Here is a 22,735-nt window from a genome sequence, read left to right as displayed (position 1 = left end):
TGGAAGCTGATGCTGATTATCGGCAAATGGGTTGTCATTATTGTTATAGCCTGTTACCTTTAAATAATGATTTCATTATTGATTATTATTTAATAAACAGCTTTAGACCCATAACATAAGGTGATTGTATTTACTTGACATGGAAAATAAATAGCACTATGTGTGACGTGTTGAAAGGATGACGAAGATTTATTGCACAAACAGCCGGTTTATTATAGAGCATGAGCGGCTATTCTGAATCGTCACTCACAGAAAATTATAAATAAATGCTTAAAAACACGCTGGATGTCCCAGGCCATAAGGCTGCCACGAGGATGCCACAGCCTGCCACCGGAACTACCAGTTCTGCCTGCCACTGCCACAAATTGAGCTCGGTCCTGCTGCAATTCAATCAATTTCTCGGCACGTTTGCAATGTAATGCAATGCAGACGTGCACAGCGCCCCCTACCGAACAAGATGGGTAGCTCGGTCAGCAGGGAGCTGAGGAAGGGCGGCTGCTGACGTCACTCTTCTGCGCCCGCAGCTCGGAATGCTTTTTCATTTTCGAGTTCTGGGCAGGACTTTGCAGACAGACCACGAAAACGAAAAAGCAATGTCTGCTTTGTTTTCTTTTTGATTATGGCATAAAATGTGCAGTCGTGAAGAAGAAAATGCAAATGCAAATAGGATGATTGATTACTAATTTTATTTATGGGTCAAATAATGCAGCCACATTCTTAAAATGAAAAAGCATTTCTGGAAATGCTTTTTCATTTTCGAATTTTACATTTCAAATTGAATTTTGGTATCTATTTGCTGGGGCATATTTTGAAAAATAAATCTCAAAAGTATTTTTCTTTTTCATTTTAATTAAGTGAAAGAATGAGCAGTCTTGAAGAAGAACATTAAAATGCAAATAGGATTATTGATAACTAATTTCATTTATGAGTCAAACAATGCAGCCACATTCTTAAAATGAAAAAGCATTTCTGAAAATGCTTTTTCATTTGAAATATGGAAACGATTTGCTTCCATAGTTCTCAACATGCCTAGTCAGTTGTCCTGCTATAGTAAAAAGGAAAAGCAGTTCAGATGAAAACCAGAAGATGGAGCCATTGAGTCAGTTTGGGCAATGTGCTAACCTTGCAGAGGTTTATCCCAATTGTGATATAGATTCACTAAAAATACATCCTTCATTCTCAAAAGCAAAGATGATACTACTTTCCCAGACACATCTTCATTACTACCAGCAGAACACTGGCCAGAACAAAAAAGACAATATTTAAGGAATGTTGACTCTGCTTTGTGCTCAGTATGCCTGAGCTTTCTAGCAGACGCAACATGGAGAGACACAGCATTCAGGTCGAGGCACCCTGTGATCAGAATTTAGATGCTTTCTCAGTATCAAACAGGGAAAGAAAGGTGTCTGTACCTGAGATACACATTACAGCCTGAGGAGACTGATCTGAACCACCTACTAAAGCTTGGATTCGTTTGGTGGCCTAGATATGTCGCAGTAACTGAATCCTTGCTTATAGTTTTTGGTTAAAACAATATTTTATTAGAAAAGCAAGATAGATAATTGTATCTTTTGGATCAAAGGGTGCTGAATAAATGGGATCAAATAAGTTGATTATGATGATTTCATAGCAAAAACAAAGTAAACTAAGGTCAAGACAACATTTTTGGTTGATAAAACAAATCATATTTAATATTCTTGTTCTGCTATTATATAGTTCTCAGTGACAAAGTCAAATGTTTCCAATCATTTATAAAAACTAACCTCACATTACTTTATAAGTAAGGAATCCTCCTCCTGCACTGCTACTGTGTTACTGCTGACAGCAAAATCTTTTAGTAATTTTTAGGTTACAAGTTAAAAGGCAACTACAAAATCAACCAAAACAAACCAGTCACAATCATCAGAGATGACTATCTACTACCAGCCTTGTTCACAAGAAGTAGCAAAAGGCTGCAGGATGTAACAATAAAGGGATGATTGCAATGCAGGTGATAGTCAGAGGTGCTCCTCCATGGATCCCATGTCCGCAGTCATATTGTTTTTTACTGCATACTTCACAGAAACCTGGGGGACACAAGCAAACTTAGAAAACTTCAATCACAGTGAAAGACAAAACTTTTGCAAATGTCACTACAGTCTCCAGAACAGGGGCTGATGTGGAAGTCGGCCTTTTTGGCAGATCTTACATGACATGGAAGATTGTCTCCTCATTGGGTCACACCTTCAGTTCTGATCCAGCCTTTCGTGTGAAAGTGTTTTATGTGATAAGGAATCAAAGTGACTCCTGAACCACATGGTCCATCTTCGGGCTGTAAAATGGATCTTGACTTGGCATCAGAGCTGCAGGGGTCCAAAGGTGAACCAAGTTCAGAAGGCCAGAGCTGCCTTCATCTCAGTCAGCCGCCTGTACGTAGCTTATTTGCCAGCTCTCACGCGAGCTCAGGTCGAGCCTCCATTTCTCCACGTGATGCAGTGCGCGCTCGCATGTACTCACTGGTCTGAGCGGCTCCCTGACACCCGTTGCCACTGCGCCACCTCCGTACCGCCAGGAAGGTGTTTAGGCCGTACACACCTGTCACCAGGAAGCCGAAGATCTGCATACAAGTGGAAACAGGAAGCAGGAGAACAAGGTCTGAATTTAAATGGGAAACCAAATACCTACATGATTAACGAGATCCTTAAGTTTGCTTCTGCCAAACTCTCAAGCTAACACAGTTAAATCTGCTGCTAAGATAACCCTCTGTAATAAAATGATACCTTTTTGAGGTAAAAATTCATTTTTCTGCAACATATCTGTTTATTCAAAACCAGAATGACTTTCACATTTAGCCTTGATTGTGTGCAGTTGTATGACTGCAGGTGTTTTGGTCCGGAAAACTTACTACTGCTGCTATTTCAGATCCAGTGTTGTGGTTGATGCAGGCCAGAACGAGGGATGAGAGGGAGAAGAAAAATGTGCTAGCAGCAGTGTTAACCAGGTCCTGCAGGAAGACACATATGGTAACACCCACATTAATTAGTATTCATCTAAAGGATTTAACTCACTAACTTTGAGGCAAAATATCACCCCTACATTAACTTTTTAATTTGCCATTTTAGGTTTAAGACGTTTTTCTTATGTTTTCTACAGAGCTCTGCTTTTCTTTGTAAACGGTAGAACTGGTGATATTAAAACGAAACCAATCGGATAAACCACTCATGACATTTCAGGTTGGTTTTTAGTGTCTATGGATTTATGTTACATGTGCACCACTATATTAAGAAACAGATATAAAGAAACAGGAGTTACATTTCAACATGGTTACTTCAGTACTTTTGTAATGCTTGATTGACGTCATGCTTTTTCTGTGGTATTTTTGTTTCTGTCATGTTTTCAAGCATCAGTTCTCTACTTGTCATTCCTTTTTGTTGTGTCAGAAATCTTGCACCTCGTCACTGTCCAGGATGAAAAATCTCAACTCTGAGGACCATAACATCAGTCAATTCTAGCCCATTTTTCTTGTTGGGTTCTAAGTCCATTTCAAGCTGCATCATATTGCTGCAAGACTGAACTTGGGATAGTAATACGCATGCTCTAAGTAGCTTTTAGGGGTTCCACATTTCATGCATCCCGCATTCTAATCATCTAATAACCCAATTCCATAATGGTTGCCCTGGAAGCAGGTGTGGGACGTGCCCAACCACAGGGCTTTAAAATGGCAGTAGCTAAAATGTTTCATGATAAGATGTTCAGCAGAAAGAGGAAGTCAGAGATGTCGTGTGGTTATTTACTTTTAACTAACAGTGCATTATAGGCCACTATAGTGCCACAAAATTGTAAGACAAAAAGAAAGTCAGACATTTTGCAGCAATGCCCTTTATGACTATGTGTGTCATAGTGGAACAGCAAGTAGTATGACAATATAAATACTACTCCACTACAATCGACCAACAGACAGACAGAGACAGACAGACAGACAGACAGACAGACAGACAGACAGACAGACAGACAGACAGACAGACAGACAGACAGACAGACAGACAGACAGACAGACAGACAGACAGACAGACAGACAGATAGCTAGCTTACTTTAGAATATAAAAGATGTACAATTAGAAAAACTGCCAAAGTATGAATTCATTGTGCAAAAGAGGTATCAATCCTACACTTTTGGGGTGTAGTAAAAGTGGCCACTATTAGTCCATTAAGAGACGAACTATTCCTCTTCCAGGTCATTTTGATATGCATTGTTTTGTTTTGTTGTTTGGTCTCTCTGAAATCTTGCCATGGCTGCATGGTAGTGCAGTTAGTAACACTGTTGCCTTGCAGCAAGAAGGTCCGGGGCTCGAATCCTGGCCGGAGGTCTTTCTGCAATAAGTTTACATGTTCTCCCTGTGCATGTTTTCTTCGGGTACTCCAGCTTGTTCCCACAATCCACCAACATGACTATTAGGTTATTTGACTTCTCTAAATTGCCCTTATTGTTTGTGTATGTGTGTGTGTGTGTGTGTGTGTGTGTGTGTGTGTGGTGGTTTGTCCTGTGTGTCTTTGTGCTGTGTGCTGACTAGCTGGCGACAAAAGCTGCCTCCCACATTTATTATTCAAATAGATTCCAACTGTTACAGCAAATATGTCACATAATGTATTAAAATAATATATATATTTTTAAAAAGATGGTTCCTATGAGTCCAGTGATCCTGTTTGAATGTCGACAAATTGATCTCTGCTTCAACGGAAAAACATTTAGGAACCTTTGCCACTATTTTTACCCGTATCAGCCACAGAAACATATCCTGGATAATGTTGTTCTTCACTAAACAAACAAAGAGTTTGCTTCCACCCTTCCAACCAACCAAACTGCTTCCTGGTTCCTCACTATGGCCATGAGGTACAAGCAGAACACAGCTAAATAAACGGCTACCTAACATCTCATCTTATGCACACACCCTCTGGACACACATACTACACCCCCCACCTTTTTACACGAGAGGACAATTAATAGACACTCCTGTTTTATGTCCTCCTCTGTAGTTTTCAGCCAGGAAAGGGTTAAGAGCGTAACACTCTGGATCCCGGCCCTCGTGATCAGATGGATGATTGTAATCATTATAGACATGGTCATATGACGCATGAGGCTTAAACAATAGCAATGTCCCAGAGTGACCGGACTCACAGTTAAACATAAGAGCATGAACGCACCACTGAAACACACAACTCAGCAGGGAAACAAAAAAAACATAAAATGTGAAACGCTCCACTGATCAGCTGTTTAATCAGTAGTCAGTATTTCCCTACATACACAGTGGATAAACACCAGAGTTATAATAGAAACCTTTGACCATGAGCTTCCTACATATTCCCCCTCCAGTGTCCCTGCTCTCATCTGCTGAAACGTTTCTTCAATTCAATTCAATTCAGTTTTATTTATATAGCGCCAATTCACAACACATGTTGTCTCAAGGCACTTCACAACAGTCAGGTTCATACATTCCTATTAATCCTAACCACTGAACAGTGCAGTCGGAGTTAGCTTTTTATTCAAATTGGATAAAAAGCTTTTCTATCTAAGGAAACCCAGCAGATTGCATCCAGTCAGTGACTTCACACCTTTAATTTTTGAGATCCAGTTTTATATACCTGTTATGATTGGCCTCTTTATTTTTCTGTTTTGTGTGTTTTTGACTGAATGCCCCATTTAAAGTAGGGTATATATAATATAATGCCTTTGAATTTTTTCCCATTTTGACACACAACAAATTTCAATGCATTTCATTTACATCCTACGTGATCTATACAGTTGCACATAATTGTGAAAGGAAACTGGCACAGTTTTCAACATTTCTACAAACAAATATAAAATGTGTGACATGCATACTTATTCAGCCCCATTAGTAGGACCTCCTTAAATAAAATCCAGTGAAATCAATCACCTTCAGAAGTCAGAAACCTAGTAATAGATTAACCTGTGGGTAACCTAATCTCTGTATAGAAACAGCTGTTCCATGAAGGCCTCAGAGGCTTTTTAACAAATAATGAAGAAACTGCATCATGAAGACCCAGGAACAGAGCAGAAACGCCAGGAAAAAGGTTTTAAATAAGGTTTTTAAGTTTTAAATATTTTCCAGATGTTTAATCCATCATCTGAAAATGGAATGAGGACACAACTGCAAATTTACCAAAACATGTCTTCCCACATAATGTAACAAGAGAGCATTAATCAGAGAACCACAACCAGAGAAGTTCTGTTTCAAGTTTGTGACAAGCCATTTAGGGGACACAGCAGAAATGTGAAAAAAGGCGCCATGATCACAACAGATCTAAACTGAACTTGCTAGCCTTGTGTGGAGGAAAATTAAGACTGGATGTAGTAAAAAAAAAAAAAAACACCCCTGGTGAAAGATTGTGGTGGCAGCATCAAGCTGCAAGGATGTTTTCAGATACAGGGAGGAGGATCAGAGTAGACAAAAAGATGCATGGAACAAAAAACAGGGTAATTCTGGAAGAAAACCTGTTTAAGGCTCCAAAAGACTAGCGACTGGGGCAGAGGTTTAACTACCAGCAGGAGAGAAACCCTAAACATACATCAAGAGCTACAATGGAATGGTTTAGATCAAAGGCTATACATATTTTACAGTGACCTAGTTAAAGTCCAGACCTAAATCCAATCAAGAATTTGAGGCAAGAGTAGAAAATTCGCAGCTCACAGATGCTCTCTAACCAATCTGGACATTAAGACAATCTGGAATAATCAATGTGTGTCGTTGTTTTTCATTTTGAACTCTGATTTGAGAAGATTTTTCCTAGAAATAGACTATTGTAACTGTAAAATGTAACTGTAAACCTCTAACACACTGGCAGAACTTCATGTATTCCTCCTATGTATGCTGAATCTTTCATGACTCTAGTTTGTACTTTTACAGGATGACCCCTAGGCAAGAGGTCGCTGCAAAGTCAGCCTAGCAAATGATCTATTTTGAGCTTGTAGGATACATGGTACAAAGCTTGGGTACAAAATAAGGGATTGTTTTTTTCCTGCAGAACTCGTTAGCAGTTCCCTGTCACTGTATGTGACTTCTATGCTCTCAGGTTTGAAAGTGGAAATTATCACTGAAGTGTAACTATGGAAACCCTAACAGCAGCAGCAGAGCGCTGCTTATGAAATCTATTCTCCTGACAGTTGCTGCAAACCTCACAGGGCCAGGGAGCCTTGTGCATTAATAAAATGATAAAATAAAGTTTTTTTGTGTCTTTTGTCTGCCTGGGTGGTGGACTTCAGCCCTGCAAACCAAGAAAGCTTTTACTGGATTCCACTTCAAGTAAAGTTAATAAGACATGTGAAAAGTGATCTCTGGTCTGGACCGTTGACAGATTAACAACTGGTGTTAGAAATAATTAGAACCCTTAGTTGGGCCTTGATGTTTATTTACCGGGAGCTTTCAAAGAATGAAAAATAACTATCTGCGTGGATGTTGGATCTTCATGCTCTAGTTAGAGCTGTAGATCACGAGCTGATGAAGCCAATAGGACCACATCATCCACAAAAAGCAGAGACGCAATCCTACGGCCACCAAAATGGATCCCCTCAACACCTTGGCTGCGCCTAGAAATTCTGTCCATAAAAGTTATGAACAGAATCGGTGACAAAGGGCAACCTTGGCGGAGTCCAACCCTCACCAGAAACGAGTCCGACTTACTGCCGGCAATGAGGACCAAGCTCTGACACTAGTCATACAGGGACCTAACAGTCCGTATCAAAGGGCCTGGTACCCCATACTCCCAGAGTACCCCCCACAAGATTCCCCAAGGGACACGGTCGAACGCCTTCTCCAAGTCCACAAAGCACATGTAGACTGGTTGGGCGAACTCCCATGCACCCCCCAGGAAACCTGCTGAGGGTGTAGAGCTGGTCTAGTGTTCCACGGCCAGAATGAAAACCACAATGCTATTCCTGAATCCAAGGTTCGACTATCCAACGGACCCTCCTTTCCCGACCACCGGCTTAAGAGTGTGACTCCCCTATGGTGGGAACACACTCTACGGTCCCCCTTTTTGAACAGGGGGACCACCTCCTCCGTCTGCCAATCCAGTGGAACTGCCCCTGATGTCCATGCGATGCTGCAGAGTCACGTTAACCAACACAACCCTACAACATCCAGAACCTCGAGGAACTACGGGCGAATCACATCCACCCCCAGGGCCTTACCACCGAGGAGCTTTTTAATCACCTTTGTGACCTCAGCACCAGAGATTGGAGAGCCCACCCGAAGGTCCCCAGGCTCTGCTTCCTCAGTGGAAGACGTGCCGGTGGGATTGAGGAGGTCTTCGAAGTATTCCGCCCAATGATCCACAACGTCCCGAGTTGAAGTCAACAAGCACCCCCTTCCCACTGTAAACAGTGTTGGTGGTGTACCTCTTTCCCCCCCTGAGACTCTCGATCGGTGGACCAGAATCGTCTCGAAGCGAGTTTTTCCTAATTCCAAAATTTTCCAATTCATAATCTATAATTTTCCAAACTCAAAGTCATGGCAGTTTTCATTACATTCTGGACGCAAAATATTCACTTCAAATTCTATGAAATCCTGAAAAAACGAATGTGGGATCAGAAGCTAATGAAACATTGGTACCACATTGTGGTAAAGTGCTATTTTACAACTTGTTGGGGAATCTCAACAGCTCTATAACAAAATCTTTAACACTTTTAATTGTTAGTTAAGGATTAGATTAGATTGCAGTAAATACAGATTCTATAAGACACAATTTGTGATCTCTGACATAATTGTATCCTTTGTAAAAATTAAGAAAAAACAAGTTTCAGTGTTTGATCTGGCGATCTATATAAGACTCAGTTTAGGAACTACAGGTTCGGGTTCACTTTTCTAAGAGGGTCCAAAAGCCAAAAAGTTATAATTTTTTATTTAGTTGGGAATTTAGTATGTATTTATCTGCATGGGCCATTGGTAACTCAAAACAAAACATTCAAAGCGATGGATAAAGGTTTTTATGTGGCAAATCATAGATAAAGAATGTTATCTAAATAAGAAAGTCTACTATATTATAGAAATTGTGATTTTTAGTGTTTAGAAAAACGAAGATAAACTGAAAACTCAGTTTTCTATATATTTTTCTTTCTAAACTTATCCAGACAAGGAAAAAGAATTATAGATTGACACAAAATTCAGGAAAATTTCAGGAAACTTCCATGAGAAGAAATAATAAAATTGTAAACTTTTCATTGGAATTAAATGGAAATTGGACATAATTTAAAATAACTGTACCATATCCAAATAGATATCAATTAAATATTTTTAATCTTGGACAGACATAGATGTGATATTTGTATGCTAAAGATTAACACCATCCATTGAAAACTTACCCAATGATAAAATCAAAACTTACTTCACTTTATGTAGTCCATGAACTCAAATGGGTGAGTAGGCTTGTGCTCTGGGCTCAAAAATGTGACCCAGTAGCCCAGGCTTCTACAAATCATCTGAATGCACAGTTCATGTAGAAGGCATGGCCTCAATACCCTTGTGGTATGCAGTATGCTATGTGCATGTGATAAAGGAACAGCAAAGATATACTCAAGTGTTTTGCATTAAATGTGGTTGCTTTAGTCAGGATCTTTTTTTTTTATAGTCTGGAGCTTTATTTAAAACCCATTAATAGACCAACCTTTAACATTTACAATTTGAGGTTTAAATCTGTTTATTCCCATAAACTCTCAAAAAAGTGTACAATTTGTTTCTTAGAATTTTGACTAAGGCACCTTGAAAGCAATGAGAGCGATCAATGACATTAGGGGGAAACAAGGAACCCAGACTCAAACCATCACACTGGTTTGCTATGTTCATGTAAAATAATTATAAAATTACCAATAAGAGCAAGGATCCATTCTGAAAGACACTGGGCTTGACCCTAAATAAGTGCTAAACCACTGTGGCATGACCATCAATCTGAAACACCCAAAGTTCAGTCATGCATTGATTTTGATTAGATGCTGTCTGTTCTCAGAACAAACAACTAGATCATACTAGGTGCATAGCCAAACTAACCAAACTGCTGCTCTTTCTAAAATGAGACTAACAAGTTCCCTCTCTCTGTCCCTCCCACTTTTTGCTCTTAATGTGTCTGATTCCTTTTATATTAGCCTATTTCTTTTCAGAATCTCTTTGCGTGACTCTTATTTGGCTATGATCTAGAAAACTAATGCACCAGGTGGTCTAAATCGAAGAGCTAGGCTCTCAAGTTTACCATTATCACTTGTAATTATCAAATGACAGCAAAGTCCCAGGATTCAATTAATTTCCTTGTGGAAGGAGTGGGAGTTCAGTCAAGGCCCACTGCCAAAGTCATCACAAGAGTTGAATTAAAACAATAAAATCTTGCAGCACAATTAAATCCATGACCAAATCACACACCAGCTCAGACCCACAGAGGTCTGCTGTCAGATTCTGCAGTTGGGAAAGTGAGAAAACATAGCAGAAGGGTTAACTGTTGTTAACTCCCTGAAATGTGCATTCATAGCGAAATTCCCAGAGGCCTAATGTGATTGAGGCAGCTTTGAACTTTGCAGACATTCTCAGCATGAGGCTGAGCCGACACTCAGGAGAACAGCCGAGCATTGTGGGTTCATGTGACGTAACAGTTTGGAGCCAGAGCAGAACTTGTGGAATATGGAGAGCAACACCTACACCTAATCTTTCTCTGATACCCAGAATAAACTGGTGTTTTTGTTTTTTATGTATTTTTTGACAAAATATTAAAGACCTTTTGCATAAACATATGCAGCAGAAACCCAAGAATGAAGCCTTTAAAGATACATAACACACAATGCATGTTAATTATATGTTTAGAAACTATTTGCTGCATTCTTGATAAAAAAACAACAAAGAAAAAACAGTGAACATCGAAACTGCATTTAGTTAAGGCACGGATGACAAAAGGTGAAAAGTATCAAGATGGGGATTTTAGATTATATGCACTGTGGTAGTCCAACATGTTGGGTAAAAATTCTTAAATCAGCACTTTTTAATTGACTCTGGCCTCTCAAAGTCTGTAAAAGAGCTTTGGTATGCTTCGCCCCTAAAAGCTGAAGCCAGAGCCCACCTTCTCTTCATGTTTGAGGTGGAACACTGCATGAGGAAAACCATGAAGGAATCCGATATCTGTGGTTGGGTTTGGACATCTGACTTAACTGCATTGCCACGACATTCACTGTAAGCTGTGCGGCTCCTGGAAATACTGTTGGAGACAGTTGTGCTACACCCCCGTGGAACATACACACACACATATATGGTGTGCAGGCAATACAGGAACAGGATCTGCAGAACACCAACCAGCTCATTTGCTTACAGCTGAGTAAGCAAGTCGTCAAACTGTAGGCTTGCCAAACCAAAGACTTGCTGTGAGTATTAAGCTTTAGAGTTTTACTACATGCAAGACTCCAACAACATGATCCTGCATAGAAGTAAAGCTTAAGTAGTGCAGTTTCTGCTATAAAAGTAAATGCTTTAGGGTTGTCAAAATGATGCATATTTCAATAAAATGAATACTGAAAACATGAATTCTTTAAATATACTAATCGGCATCAAAATCAATACAAACTGAGTCATTTTCATCCACTGGTAACTCTGGTAACATGAAACTAATGTCCGGAGAAGACCGTATTAAATGGAAAGGCAACAGGAAGAGCATCATTCTGAGATATTCTGCCTATAAGGCTGAAGGATGACGATTAGCCCTGATTCTAGCCATGCTCCAGAGTAGGGATTACAAAGCAGAGTAAAACCTTGGCAAAACATTGATGCTCTGATGTTTGAGAGGGATACAAAAAGGTCAGAAAAGCTTCTGTATCTGCAAAGTGTTTTGGTAAACATGCTGGACATCTTATGCTTGCATCATCTGTTTAAATATTAGCATCTTACAGCCGGTTGTAAGAGCTAAATATAGGTACAAAATGGTAAGGCGGCAAAACGTCCAGCACAGCCTCCTCAGTACTCCTCTGTTCAGTAATAAAGGAATTAAAGAGCAATGTGGCAAATAATAAAACAGAAAACATTGAAGAAACAGTGGACCCAGACTGAAGCTGAAAGTTAGAGCAGAAACCATTCTGATCACATGGCAACCATCACTGCTGAACACCAAAGAAAATATGATACAAAATTACTAGAAACACAGAACCTAAACAGGGCTAATGCTGAATACATGATTTACACAGTAAAAAATACAAAATACATGGACCACATGCTTGTTTACATTGTAAAATGTCTAACTTTGATAGGACGAGATCCATTTTTATTCTGTAAAAACGCCCAGTCTTCAATTGATTGGAAAACTGGATTTAATGTTGGCTGTTTGGGTAGTAACTCATAATCGTAATGAGATTAGAGAAGTACTTTCCATGATATTTTGTAGTATTGCCTTTAGACTGTATGACTGTATGTCCTGGGTCAAACATCTTGTGTATCCTTCCACAAGCTATGACAAATAAAAACTAAATATTTAAAAATATATATATATAAATGTAAATAAAAGATTTTCTAAAAACGTTCTTTCATTTTTTTGACATTTGGCAAATGAAATAATTTTGGTAATCCTAACCGAGCTAAAACAGGAAATGTAAAAGTAGAAGAAATATGCTTTTCTATAACACTGTGTATTTACAAGTACAGATGTGAATTTAAACACATTTCCAGCATGTTGGTTACATTTTAGCTTTTAGTTTTGGTGCTACATCCAAAAGTTAACACAAGTCACCCTACTAGCCCCAATTGGGCATCTTATCCAAAACCATAACTTCAGGACATAAGCCATGTTGAATAATATACTGCATGTATCACTGTTTACAGTAAGCTAACCTGGGTGCTTCTTTAGAGTTGACAAATTGACCACCTTTAGCTTCAAAACTCATCCGACACCGGCCTGCGCTTCCCCCTCTTTATACATACCGTCAGGTTCCAGTTAACTTGGGGAACCTTGATGTGAAGGTTAATGCAGAAGATCAGGAGAAGAACCCCCGTCACAACGAAGGAACTGCAGCTAACAAACTCAAAGAAGTAGACCCCTGCACAGGGAGAACACATCATGATGGTCTCAATGCAGATAAAACTGATGAATGACAGGACCTGCAGAGATCGGGAGAACAGAAAATAACAATAAGTTTAAGTTTGGAGAAAAAGGACATCCTGGGTGTACAATGTTGGATAATGTTTATTGTTAACCTTTGCTTCATTAGTCCATTTAGATTAATTCATTCTGCATAGACTTGGAAAATCGTGGCAAAAAGTCTCTCATGCAAAGTCGCCTTAAAAATGCAGCACCGTGTTGCTTTTCTGCCATGCATTTCAATGGCACAGGGAAAACAACCCACTATCATCACATTCCCTAACATTTTCATTTAGCTATCCAAAAATGTCACCCCATGAGAGTCACAATTGTGAAACTTCATTTATATCCTGCACATATATACCATCGCAAAAGGAATACACTACCAGTCAAAACGTTTGTCATTCAGTGGTTGACATTTTACATACTTTCTCTAAAAACAGTGTCAAAAACAGTAAAACTTTCACATTTTTGTTCAGGTTTTTATTAACAGAAGAGTAAGAATAGTTATTTTGGGTTATCTTAATTTACTTATCGATTTGTCGAATAGTATTACACGTTTGGTCTGATTTGCTAAGAACAATATTTCCACTAGCGGTGCACATAGTTTTTTGTGTTCTTGATTTTTAAGAATTTGATCATTCTTCTTTGAAATTACATGCATCTAGTTGACCATTGTTTTGGTGGCTATCCATAAGAAAATAATTTCTTTCCTTCAATCACAAAGGTAAACATGTGGAACCTTGTTAGAGAGCGAGGCATCATAAACTCCTTAATATACCAGAAAATGTTAAAACAAAATTTGACACCCTATGACAAAAAACTGAAAACAGATAGTCTGCGGGCCTCTTGCTGGATACCAAAAAAACATATGGCCAAAACCAGACCAAACATTTTGACTAATTACAAAATCAACTTTGTTCCAGGCCAGCCTCTGGCATCAAACCTTCACATATGGGGTGAGCTCATGAAAAGAAAGCATAAGAGGAGTTAGGAACCTGGAAGATCTAGAGGTTGTGCAAAGAGAAATGGACAAAGAGTCATCTCGCTATGCTCCGGCCATGTGAAATGTTACAGGAGAAAACTAAGGCACAACCTCAGATTACCTGCTGATCTTCATATCAGTGTATGAATGTGAGTGTGACTGCGTCAATGTACCTATAGTGTAAAGCACTTTGAGTCAAGTTGTGAAGAGAACTGTACATTCCTCCCTTTTGCTGGGATAATCCTGTGTACAGTTAATACAAGATATTGTTTAATGTCTTTTGATGTTTTTGGGAAATACATTTTAGTAAATAATTGTCTTAGAAACATTTTCAAAGTATCAAATGAATTAAGTCTGATATTTCTGTACTGACCAAGGACAAAATTAATTGCTATTTGTAGGATCTGCGGTATCCTATAGACGCCTTTAGTATCAGATTTTAGATTTTTGGGTGATGATATGGTTTATGATGGTACTGATTGTTCAGTAAAGATCATAAACTCCTTAATGAGATGCAGATTGACTGTAGAATCCTTTATTGTATTCTCAAACAGAAAATAATGAACCTTCAAACTGCTGGAAGTAAAGCTTTACATTAATAAGGTTCTGGTATTGACAACCCAGCGACCTTAGGCTTGTTTGAGCAAAATTTGCATGTAGGCTGCACTGAAGATCTGCATATCTATGGGCAAGCGTATCGGGGGAATTGCACAGACAAGAGTTTAAGGATGTGGACAGTTTATCTTTTTTAAACTTTTGATTGGAATAAAAAGAGAACAAAAAAATGAGATAATCACAAACACAAATCAGAGGGGAAAACGTTATATTGCAAAACTGGTTTACTTTTTTTCACACTCCAATCTTATGCCTGATTCACACAGCAGGATTTTTAAATTGTCAGTTGATTTAAAAAACCTAAAGGAATCCCCACGTGACAATAAAAAATCGTAGATATAACAGGCTTAGTCTTACAGTGTGTTGTGTACACATAACACACGAACAGATTTCACTCACGAATATTCAGATGTCAGACGAGAAATCTCGCCAACCCTCTCGAGATTAAACGTGAGTTCAGAGTAATTCCCCTCCATGTTTCTGTCAGCTCGCTTTCTGATTGGCTGGACGTCACATTCAGCAGATTTCATGAATCTCAAAACTGCGTCTATAACTATACAGCTCAGCTTTGATCCGTCTACCCGTACTTGTCATCTTCTGATTTATCTGGAACTGGGTCGCGAGGGCAACAGAATGAGTAGAGACACCCAGACTTCCCTCTCCCCAGAAATCTCCTCCAGCTCCTCTGGGGGGAGCCCGAGTCGTTCCCAGGCCAACCGAGAGACATTCCCCTCCAGCGTGTCTTTGGCCGTCCCCCTGGGCCTCCTCCCGAGGGAGGTGTTCCAAAACTGGGACTGTAGGTTATTTGAATACCACAAATTCTCTTACACAGTTCAGCATTCTCTAACAGTTTTTAAGATGACAGTAATAAAATATTCCTTTCTCTGAAACAATTGTGTAAAAACTAAAAGAAAGAGTTTGGTAGCCCTTAATTTTGATAGTAAGAGAACAAAGACCATCTGATTTCATTCAGGCCAGTTTAATCTCAATGTTTGACAGTGTTCAACAAGCCAAACACCCTTATTCACTCCTTCTGTGAGGTCTGCTGGAACTGTGAATGATTGTAAATCTCTTCTTCTAAAACTGGCTCTTAATTCCAGAGAGCCCGGCCATTATACCAGTCCTTGATTTTTCTATGCCTCTTATTGCTGATTTTATTGCTTATATGGTCAACCTTGTATTTTCTTGCTTATTCCTTTTATTGTTTTGTTATTTGTATCTTCTATTTCCTTTCTTATTCACCTATACAGAACTTTGGTTGCCTTTGGTTCGTAAAATGCTTTATAAATTAATAAAAGATGATCCTCTCATCTTCTTCCTCAGCTCAGAAAAAAAGATATCTGCCTTGTGGAAGACCTCTGTACATTATTAAAATATTTTCTTACCGTTAAAAATAAAGAGATATAACAATATGTCCATCCATGACATAAAAAGAAAGAGAAAAGACACAACAAAGGTCCTTCGCCAACAACCGGGAGAATAAAGGTTTTTTTCAGCACATCTGTTTGGGCCTGAAGTTGTGTGTGTAGTTGGACGGCAATCCTTCTGTGACTGCAACATAAGTGCAAGCACAGAAAAGTGGGCTGGAAGATGATGTCATGTCTCAAGAGGAAAGCATATTGCTTCCACAAGGTCACTGTGTAGCAGGTGTCAGGCGTTTACAGGGGACGTGAAGGAAGTGGAGGGGGCTTATTGCAAAAGGACCATGCTGAATAATAATGATTTTCATATCAACCCTCACAGATATGCATCTTGTTTTTATCATGTATAAATGCATGATCATCCACACCAGCTCTCTTCTTCTTCTCTCCTCTAATTGAAGGCATGCACTAATCATTAGGATTAAACACACTAGTTGGGTTTATGGACATATTGGATGCTGATCCCATTCTTACTCACCATCTGTTGTGAAGCAGTCTAATTCTGCAGGCAAAGCAACATTATATGCTACACCTCAATGGGACTGAGACCATCTCCTCAAAATGCAGAATGTGCTTCAACACTTATTGACAATATGAAAGCTGGTAAATTCAGTGTGTTTCAGTGTGTGGTAGTTATTGTCTTAATTAAATATTTCAACCTCTAAAAACTACAATTTTCCAAAAAGATGGTTAGAAAAGTCTCTCTCATTGGAAATAGTTCCTTTACACCCACAGATAAAAAAGCGTATTGCAATATTTAATCAGGGTTTGTTTGAATAATACTTGAACAAGTGGAAATATGCTCTCATATCATCAGCGTGGTCTGTTTGGGCATGAGGCCTGCAGGGAATCAAATCCAGTTCAGTAGGAGCACTATAAGACCCTGAGGTGTTTTAGATTATTAACAGTGCGTGAAGGTCACGAGGCGAATATGGGCTTGCGGACCCAGTAACAGCACAAAGACAAAGGCAAACCTGCTGCCAAAACAGACAGTGCTTGGTCAGATTACATGCCACTGCAAGGCCTTTCTGATCAGCCTGGGTCATGTTCAGTCCATGTATTCATTTATGTAGGAATAGAGAGGTTGAGGGTTTGAATTTTATGGCTCCAGAGTGACAAGAAGACAGGTTGGTTAGCATGTGCTGCCAAGGGGCCCTCCCTGTCCCACAGCTCTCAGCGGTAAATATAACATTTTCTTAATAAATAAACATTTTTATTCTCTTAACCTTTCATGCTACAAGAAATTTTATATTTCCTTCAAGTTCAACAGATAAATAGTTTTTCCTAACTCAATGAAAAACATTTTCAATCAGCGTCATTTCAACATTCATGATACTACTCAGCTAAAAGTTATTTTATGCTTGAACATTAAGTTCATAAAGCACCTTTAATGGAAACTTGCACTCTATGCCATAGCCTCACAATCAGATATGCAAACAAACAGAAATAGCTTTGGGTAGGCTTTATACACAGCATCTACACTGCATACAGGCTTGCAGAAAGAAACCTCAGTAAAAGGAAAAAATAAATAAAAAATGCCATGATTAGGAAAACTTTTTGATTGCTCATTGATTGGGTACCGAGATACTAATTCATTTTACACATTATGTAAGCTGAGTCAGTCCCTGCATGAACTCAATTGAGGCTGCTCACATCATCTTCTTCGAAAGTCTCTCCATCATGTCTTTGCAGTAGCAAGTTTCAGGAAACAAAGGTACCGTTAAGCTTCAATTGATTAGACGCATTTAAATACATCTAGAGGTAAATTCAGTGTGTTTGGCATTCAGTCAATGGTGTATAAAACACAAGCATTCCTATAAATGTAGGTCTGGAGGCTTAACAAAACATACAATGGCAAAATATCACTTGAGCAGACTCAACACTGATCTATGAAAGACCTATAAACAAAACGCAGAATGGGCTTCCTAATTAGGCTGGCAGCTGCAGCCTGCATAAAATACGTTAGAGTTTCCTTTTACCACAGAAGACATTATGGTAACATCAGGCATTGCTCCTTTATTGTCTCACGGTGAAGACATTCAGGTGTGTTAGCAGCAATGTAAAAGTCAAATGGAAGCAGACAGGTACTCACAAACGTAAAAAACAAAATTTAAAAAAACAATAAAAACAAAAAAAACAGAAAAATAAAAAAATACTACAATAGGAAGTAGCCACTGAAAGGGGGAGAGGGCAAGGCTTTCCAGTACAGCCCTTTCACTGTGAAAAGGCTGAAAACCTGACAAGTTTATGATTCACAATGCATAACTCTTTATTCTGCCATGTCTAGAAAAGAAAAGAGTTTTCTTTCTGCGCTGATGATAATAACGTTTTCTTGTAACTGTATAAACTTTATCTATTAGCAACAAATGACAACAGCCCTTCCTGCTCAAGAACCATTTTCCAGAGCACAGCTCTACATTTCATCATTCAGCTCAGCATTGTCAGATCTTAGCTCTACATGGTCATCATGCAGCCTTGGACAACTCACAGAGCATTAAAATGAAAGGCCAGCAGAGCTATTAATGCTTGGCTAGAAGCCAGCAAGGCTCCTTGGAGATACTGAGAGTAATCTTGGAAGACTTTCATTGGTCCTCTCCTTGTTGGTGGAGGACAAATATGACTCTCTCAGCTGGAAAAATCATTAATGCAGCAAAACAAACCACCGCTTCGAATGAAGACAGTCTTAACAAAAGTATAGCAGTAGGATATACACCGACTTAAAAGAATTTTCAAAACCCTTGAATTTTCTCTGATTTTCTCATGCCACAACCTTAATATATTTTTCATTTTTCTGACAGACCAAAACACATCAGTGGGTAACTGTGAAGTGTATGAAAGCAATTTATGTGTTCTTTTTACACATAAAAATCTGAAAAGTGTGGTAAACATTTGCATTCAACCACTTTTACTCCGATACTCTTAAATACACTCCACATCTCCAGTGGAACAATCTATTTACAGGACAGCTATTAATCCTGCACTCCACATATCTGGCTTTTATGGAAGAATAACAAGATGGTTGAATTGTTGAAAGAATGCCAAAACAATTCCCCCCTCCATTTGCCAAAAGCTATGTAGGAGACACCGCAAACATATTATAGAAGGTGGTCCTGTCCGACGAGAATAAAAAAAGGAACTTTTTGGCCTACAAAAAAGCCACACATAACATAAAAACAAACTAACACCATTGTCCACCATGAAACATGGTGGTGGCAGTATAATGCTGTGAGGCCAGGAAAGGTGGTTAGAGTTAATGAGAAGATGAATGGGGCTGAATTCAGAGCAATCCTGCATGTAAACATGTTAAAACCTGCAAAACCACAATGCCCCTCAACATGCAGCCAGACCTACCATGGAATGGTTTAAATCCAAGCCTATTCATGTGTTAGAATGGCTCATTCAAAGTCTAGTTCTAACTTCAACTGAGGAGTTTTGGCAAGATATGAAAATTGATGCTCTTCATCCAGTCTAACTAAGCTCTAGCTATCTTAAAAGAGAGAAAGGGAGGAAATTCAGATGTGCAAAGCAGGTTGAGACATACCCGAAAATATGTGCTGCTGTAGTTTTACCAAAATGTTGTTCTAGAAGCTAATAAATCAGGTGACGGAATACATATAAATGACATGTTTGCTTTTTAATGCATCAGTTGACATCGACGTTATTTCTGGCACAAAAAAAAATCAACAGCTCCTTCTAAATCCTACTTGCAATGTAAGAGAGGATGTTTGCTGCAAAGTTTTTGCAAAAACATTAAAGGAGCATGATTGCAATCATAAGAAATAACAATCATGTATTTTGCCTGGTATTACATTTGACTAAAGCAAAGAATTTTTACAAAAAAATAAACTAATGGTTTGTGCTGCAACAGAGTCAACATGTAAAGCAGTATTTGAGTATGAATCTGTTCAGCAAGCTCCAAACACTGATGACAGATGGCTTCCAATGCTACCTTCCCACATGCACAAAGGTAAACATCGCAGGTGTGTGCAACAGCTTAGGCTCTCTGTAATCCTCTCTCACAGCCCAGAAAGCTGTCAAAGTATTTAAAACACTTCGCTTTCAACTCCAAGCCAAGCTCTAAACGTAAAGACGGCTGCACCAACAGTTTGGTTATTTAGGTCATCCGTGTTGTGCGTAAACACTGACTGAGGTAATTACTACCCCATGTTTCCTGTTTTGGACACAAAACACTTCATGTGCACAAGTGTGTGGGGCTTTACTGAGTTGTCTGGCACTAGAAGAAGAGAAATATAGTCCAGCCTTAGTAGATATTTCCTCCACCGCTGAGTTGTATCAGATCTTTGGAGAACTCGTTTCATTTTGTTGTTCTCTCTCTTATACCATTTCAGACACTGGTCTTCAATAGCAGCAAAGCATTAGTAGGGATACTGGCAAGCAGTTTCTTTCCTGCACACAGCAAACGTTATAAAACCTGGTTCGGCTAAAATTGGAGGAAATCCTAACAATAAAACTCATCAGAGAAAAACAGACAATTTGTTGAACCAGTTAAGAGTTGGTCCAAAGTGGGATGTGGAAGCTGTGATGCTGGAAAACATGACCTTTGAATCTTCATGAGTGGGGGAAAGGTACTAACTACTTTTACATGCTCAATTCATCCACAAATTCTTCTTTAAACCACATTTGAATTGATCACATGTGGAAAATAGATTACAAAGAAGGAGCGTTTTGAACCATTGCACCTTATTAAGAAATTGTTCTAATTCCCTAGAAATAAGGACGTTTTATCCAACTTAATGAATGCGTTAGTGGCCTATGCTGTACGTCAGTTTGATTTATTCAGCAGCACATATATGAGCGGTGCAGCTTAATATGTGCTTGAACTCACCACTTCCACCGCCTTTAAAATCCCGAAATAGGACCTGAGGTACTCCATGTCGCACCTCATCGCGCCCAAAACGTTGCGCGAAAGGACGGGCTCGGTGGTGGGCTGGTACGGGCTGCTGGCCCCGGAGATCATGGACGTGTTTGAGGCCTCGCCGTCAAATCCCTCGGTCTCCTCTGTGGTCCTCATTGTGATTGCAGGAGACGCTAGACCTTCAGCAGCAGAAGTGTTTACTCGCAGCATAAAACAGGGGAAAACGCTCAGCGGTGACAGCACGCCAGGGTCTACGCTGCGCCGCAGGTTGTGTGGCGGACAACAGACTTTGTTTCATGCAGGCTGGAGGTGGACGGAGGGACAAACCAATAGGTCCGCTTTTCACAACCTCATCCTGGGTTAGATGCTCTACAAAACGACGCGCAGGAAAAACAAGCTGCAGCGTTTCCTCCTCCTGGCTGAGAGAGCCGCACTTATTCCTTGAGTCACTAGTTCGAGTCCCAGCGTCCGTTTCCCCCGGACGAGGTTGCTTATTATTTAGGTCTCACCTAATCCGCCACCTATAACCGCAAAAAACATCCGATACTTTTAATGCAGAAGAATGCAGAGAGATCCCCCCCCCCCCCCATCCCCTGTTGTCCTCCTAACTAACTCAATTACGGAGGCGCGTAGTGAGGCTGCCTTTGGTCGCCGCTTTGCTCGCTGTGGATGGAAAGCCAGCTTGTCCCCGCCCCTCTGAAAAACTGCACATTCTTGAGTAGGCTCAGTGCCCGTTTTATTCCCAAACAGACTGTAAAACCATTCAAGTCTAAACCACATCGTGAGAGCCGAGCATAGCTGCAGTTTGTTCATTGTCTTTCCACTAAACCATCAATTTGCCTATGCAGTCTTTTGCGGACACTTCTTTGTCCCTTGAACTCTTTGCGGCTCCCAGTTTGTATGGCCATTTCTGTAGGGCCTATTAGACAAAGTATACATTTTGAGGAATACTTTAAAACTATGGAATTTTCCTCTGTATAAGTGGGTTTCCATCAAATAAGTTATTCAAGTAAGCAGTACATAACACAAAGTATTTAGATTGTCTCATTGCAGCTCACCGTTTGTCTTGCGCTTTACCGCCCTCTCGTGGTGAGTTTTTGTAGATTTAAAAGCTTCCAACAAAGTGCCTAAAATTAGGACGCAGTTTTTTGTTCTTTAATAAATTAGTGGACCAGTGGATTTTCAGTTCAGTGAGCATTTCTGAATCGAATATTTTTCACCATTACATGTTAACGCAATGACTATATCAGTGTTTTGTTTTTTCCAATTTGACAGGTATGGTCAGAAAGATTTTTATTTACTGATTAGGTGCAGCCCTAATAGAACTGTTACAGTGAAAAAAATATTTTGGAACTAAAAGATCTTTTGACAATTATTTTATCAGAAAAAAGTTGCAACAAAGGTGGGATTTTTTTTTTTAACTCTGAAGCCATAAGACAATATTTTTCTTCTCTTTGTCTGCAAAAGAAGCTAGAATTCAACTGGCAATTTAGTGGCTACATAAATGTGTAACAGACAATATAATAAACACATTTTGCCTTTACAAAATGTTAGCCAGCAGGGTTTTACATGACTAAAACGTCTAACAGTTAAAGAGCAGTTCACATCCAAGGCCATGAAAATGTTTTTCTTGTGTTTTTGCTTTAATGTCAAACTTAAATCTTTCAGATCATACAAGAATTGTCAGACAATATTACCATATATACAATGCTCAAAAAGATTAGGAACACTTTGAAAACACACCAGATC

At 39.3% G+C, this 22,735-nt stretch overlaps 1 protein-coding gene across 3 annotated transcripts; it reads right to left on the bottom strand.

Annotated features, from left to right (window-relative positions):
• Nucleotides 1-1,518: 1,518 nt before the first annotated feature.
• cmtm4 (CKLF-like MARVEL transmembrane domain containing 4) lies at nt 1,519-21,660 on the bottom strand. 3 transcript variants are annotated; one of them, XR_007037844.1, is made up of 5 exons: nt 20,957-21,647; nt 12,933-13,109; nt 2,885-2,983; nt 2,189-2,596; nt 1,519-2,066 (listed from the first exon to the last, which is right to left on the bottom strand). XR_007037844.1 is itself a non-coding variant. In XM_047362307.1 (4 exons), exons 1-4 carry the CDS (start codon nt 21,194-21,196, stop codon nt 2,432-2,434), a joined length of 681 nt encoding a protein of 226 aa, XP_047218263.1. In that variant the 5' UTR covers nt 21,197-21,647; the 3' UTR covers nt 1,519-2,431. The 3 variants fall into 3 exon arrangements, 2 of the variants coding, with proteins under 2 accessions (XP_047218263.1, XP_047218264.1); XM_047362307.1 differs by having other exon boundaries at nt 1,519-2,596; XM_047362308.1 differs by lacking the exon at nt 2,885-2,983 and having other exon boundaries at nt 1,519-2,596; nt 20,957-21,660.
• Nucleotides 21,661-22,735: the final 1,075 nt, after the last annotated feature.

The sequence above is a fragment of the Girardinichthys multiradiatus genome, chromosome 4 (genome assembly GCF_021462225.1).
Source record: "Girardinichthys multiradiatus isolate DD_20200921_A chromosome 4, DD_fGirMul_XY1, whole genome shotgun sequence".
NCBI lineage: Eukaryota > Metazoa > Chordata > Actinopteri > Cyprinodontiformes > Goodeidae > Girardinichthys > Girardinichthys multiradiatus.
Note: the sequence above shows the minus strand (reverse complement) of the source record. Positions and strands in the feature narration are given on the sequence as shown.

Bases quoted from the DNA above. Each gene is read 5' to 3' on its own strand.
- cmtm4 (XM_047362307.1), bottom strand. From the start codon at position 21,196: ATGCTGCGAGTAAACACTTCTGCTGCTGAAGGTCTAGCGTCTCCTGCA. The intron at 13,110-20,956 runs GTGAGTTCAAGC...CGATCTCTGCAG, and splicing joins TTTTAAAGGCGGTGGAAGTG to GTCCTGTCATTCATCAGTTT. The intron at 2,984-12,932 runs GTATGTATAAAG...GTCTTCCTGCAG, and splicing joins AAGTTAACTGGAACCTGACG to GACCTGGTTAACACTGCTGC.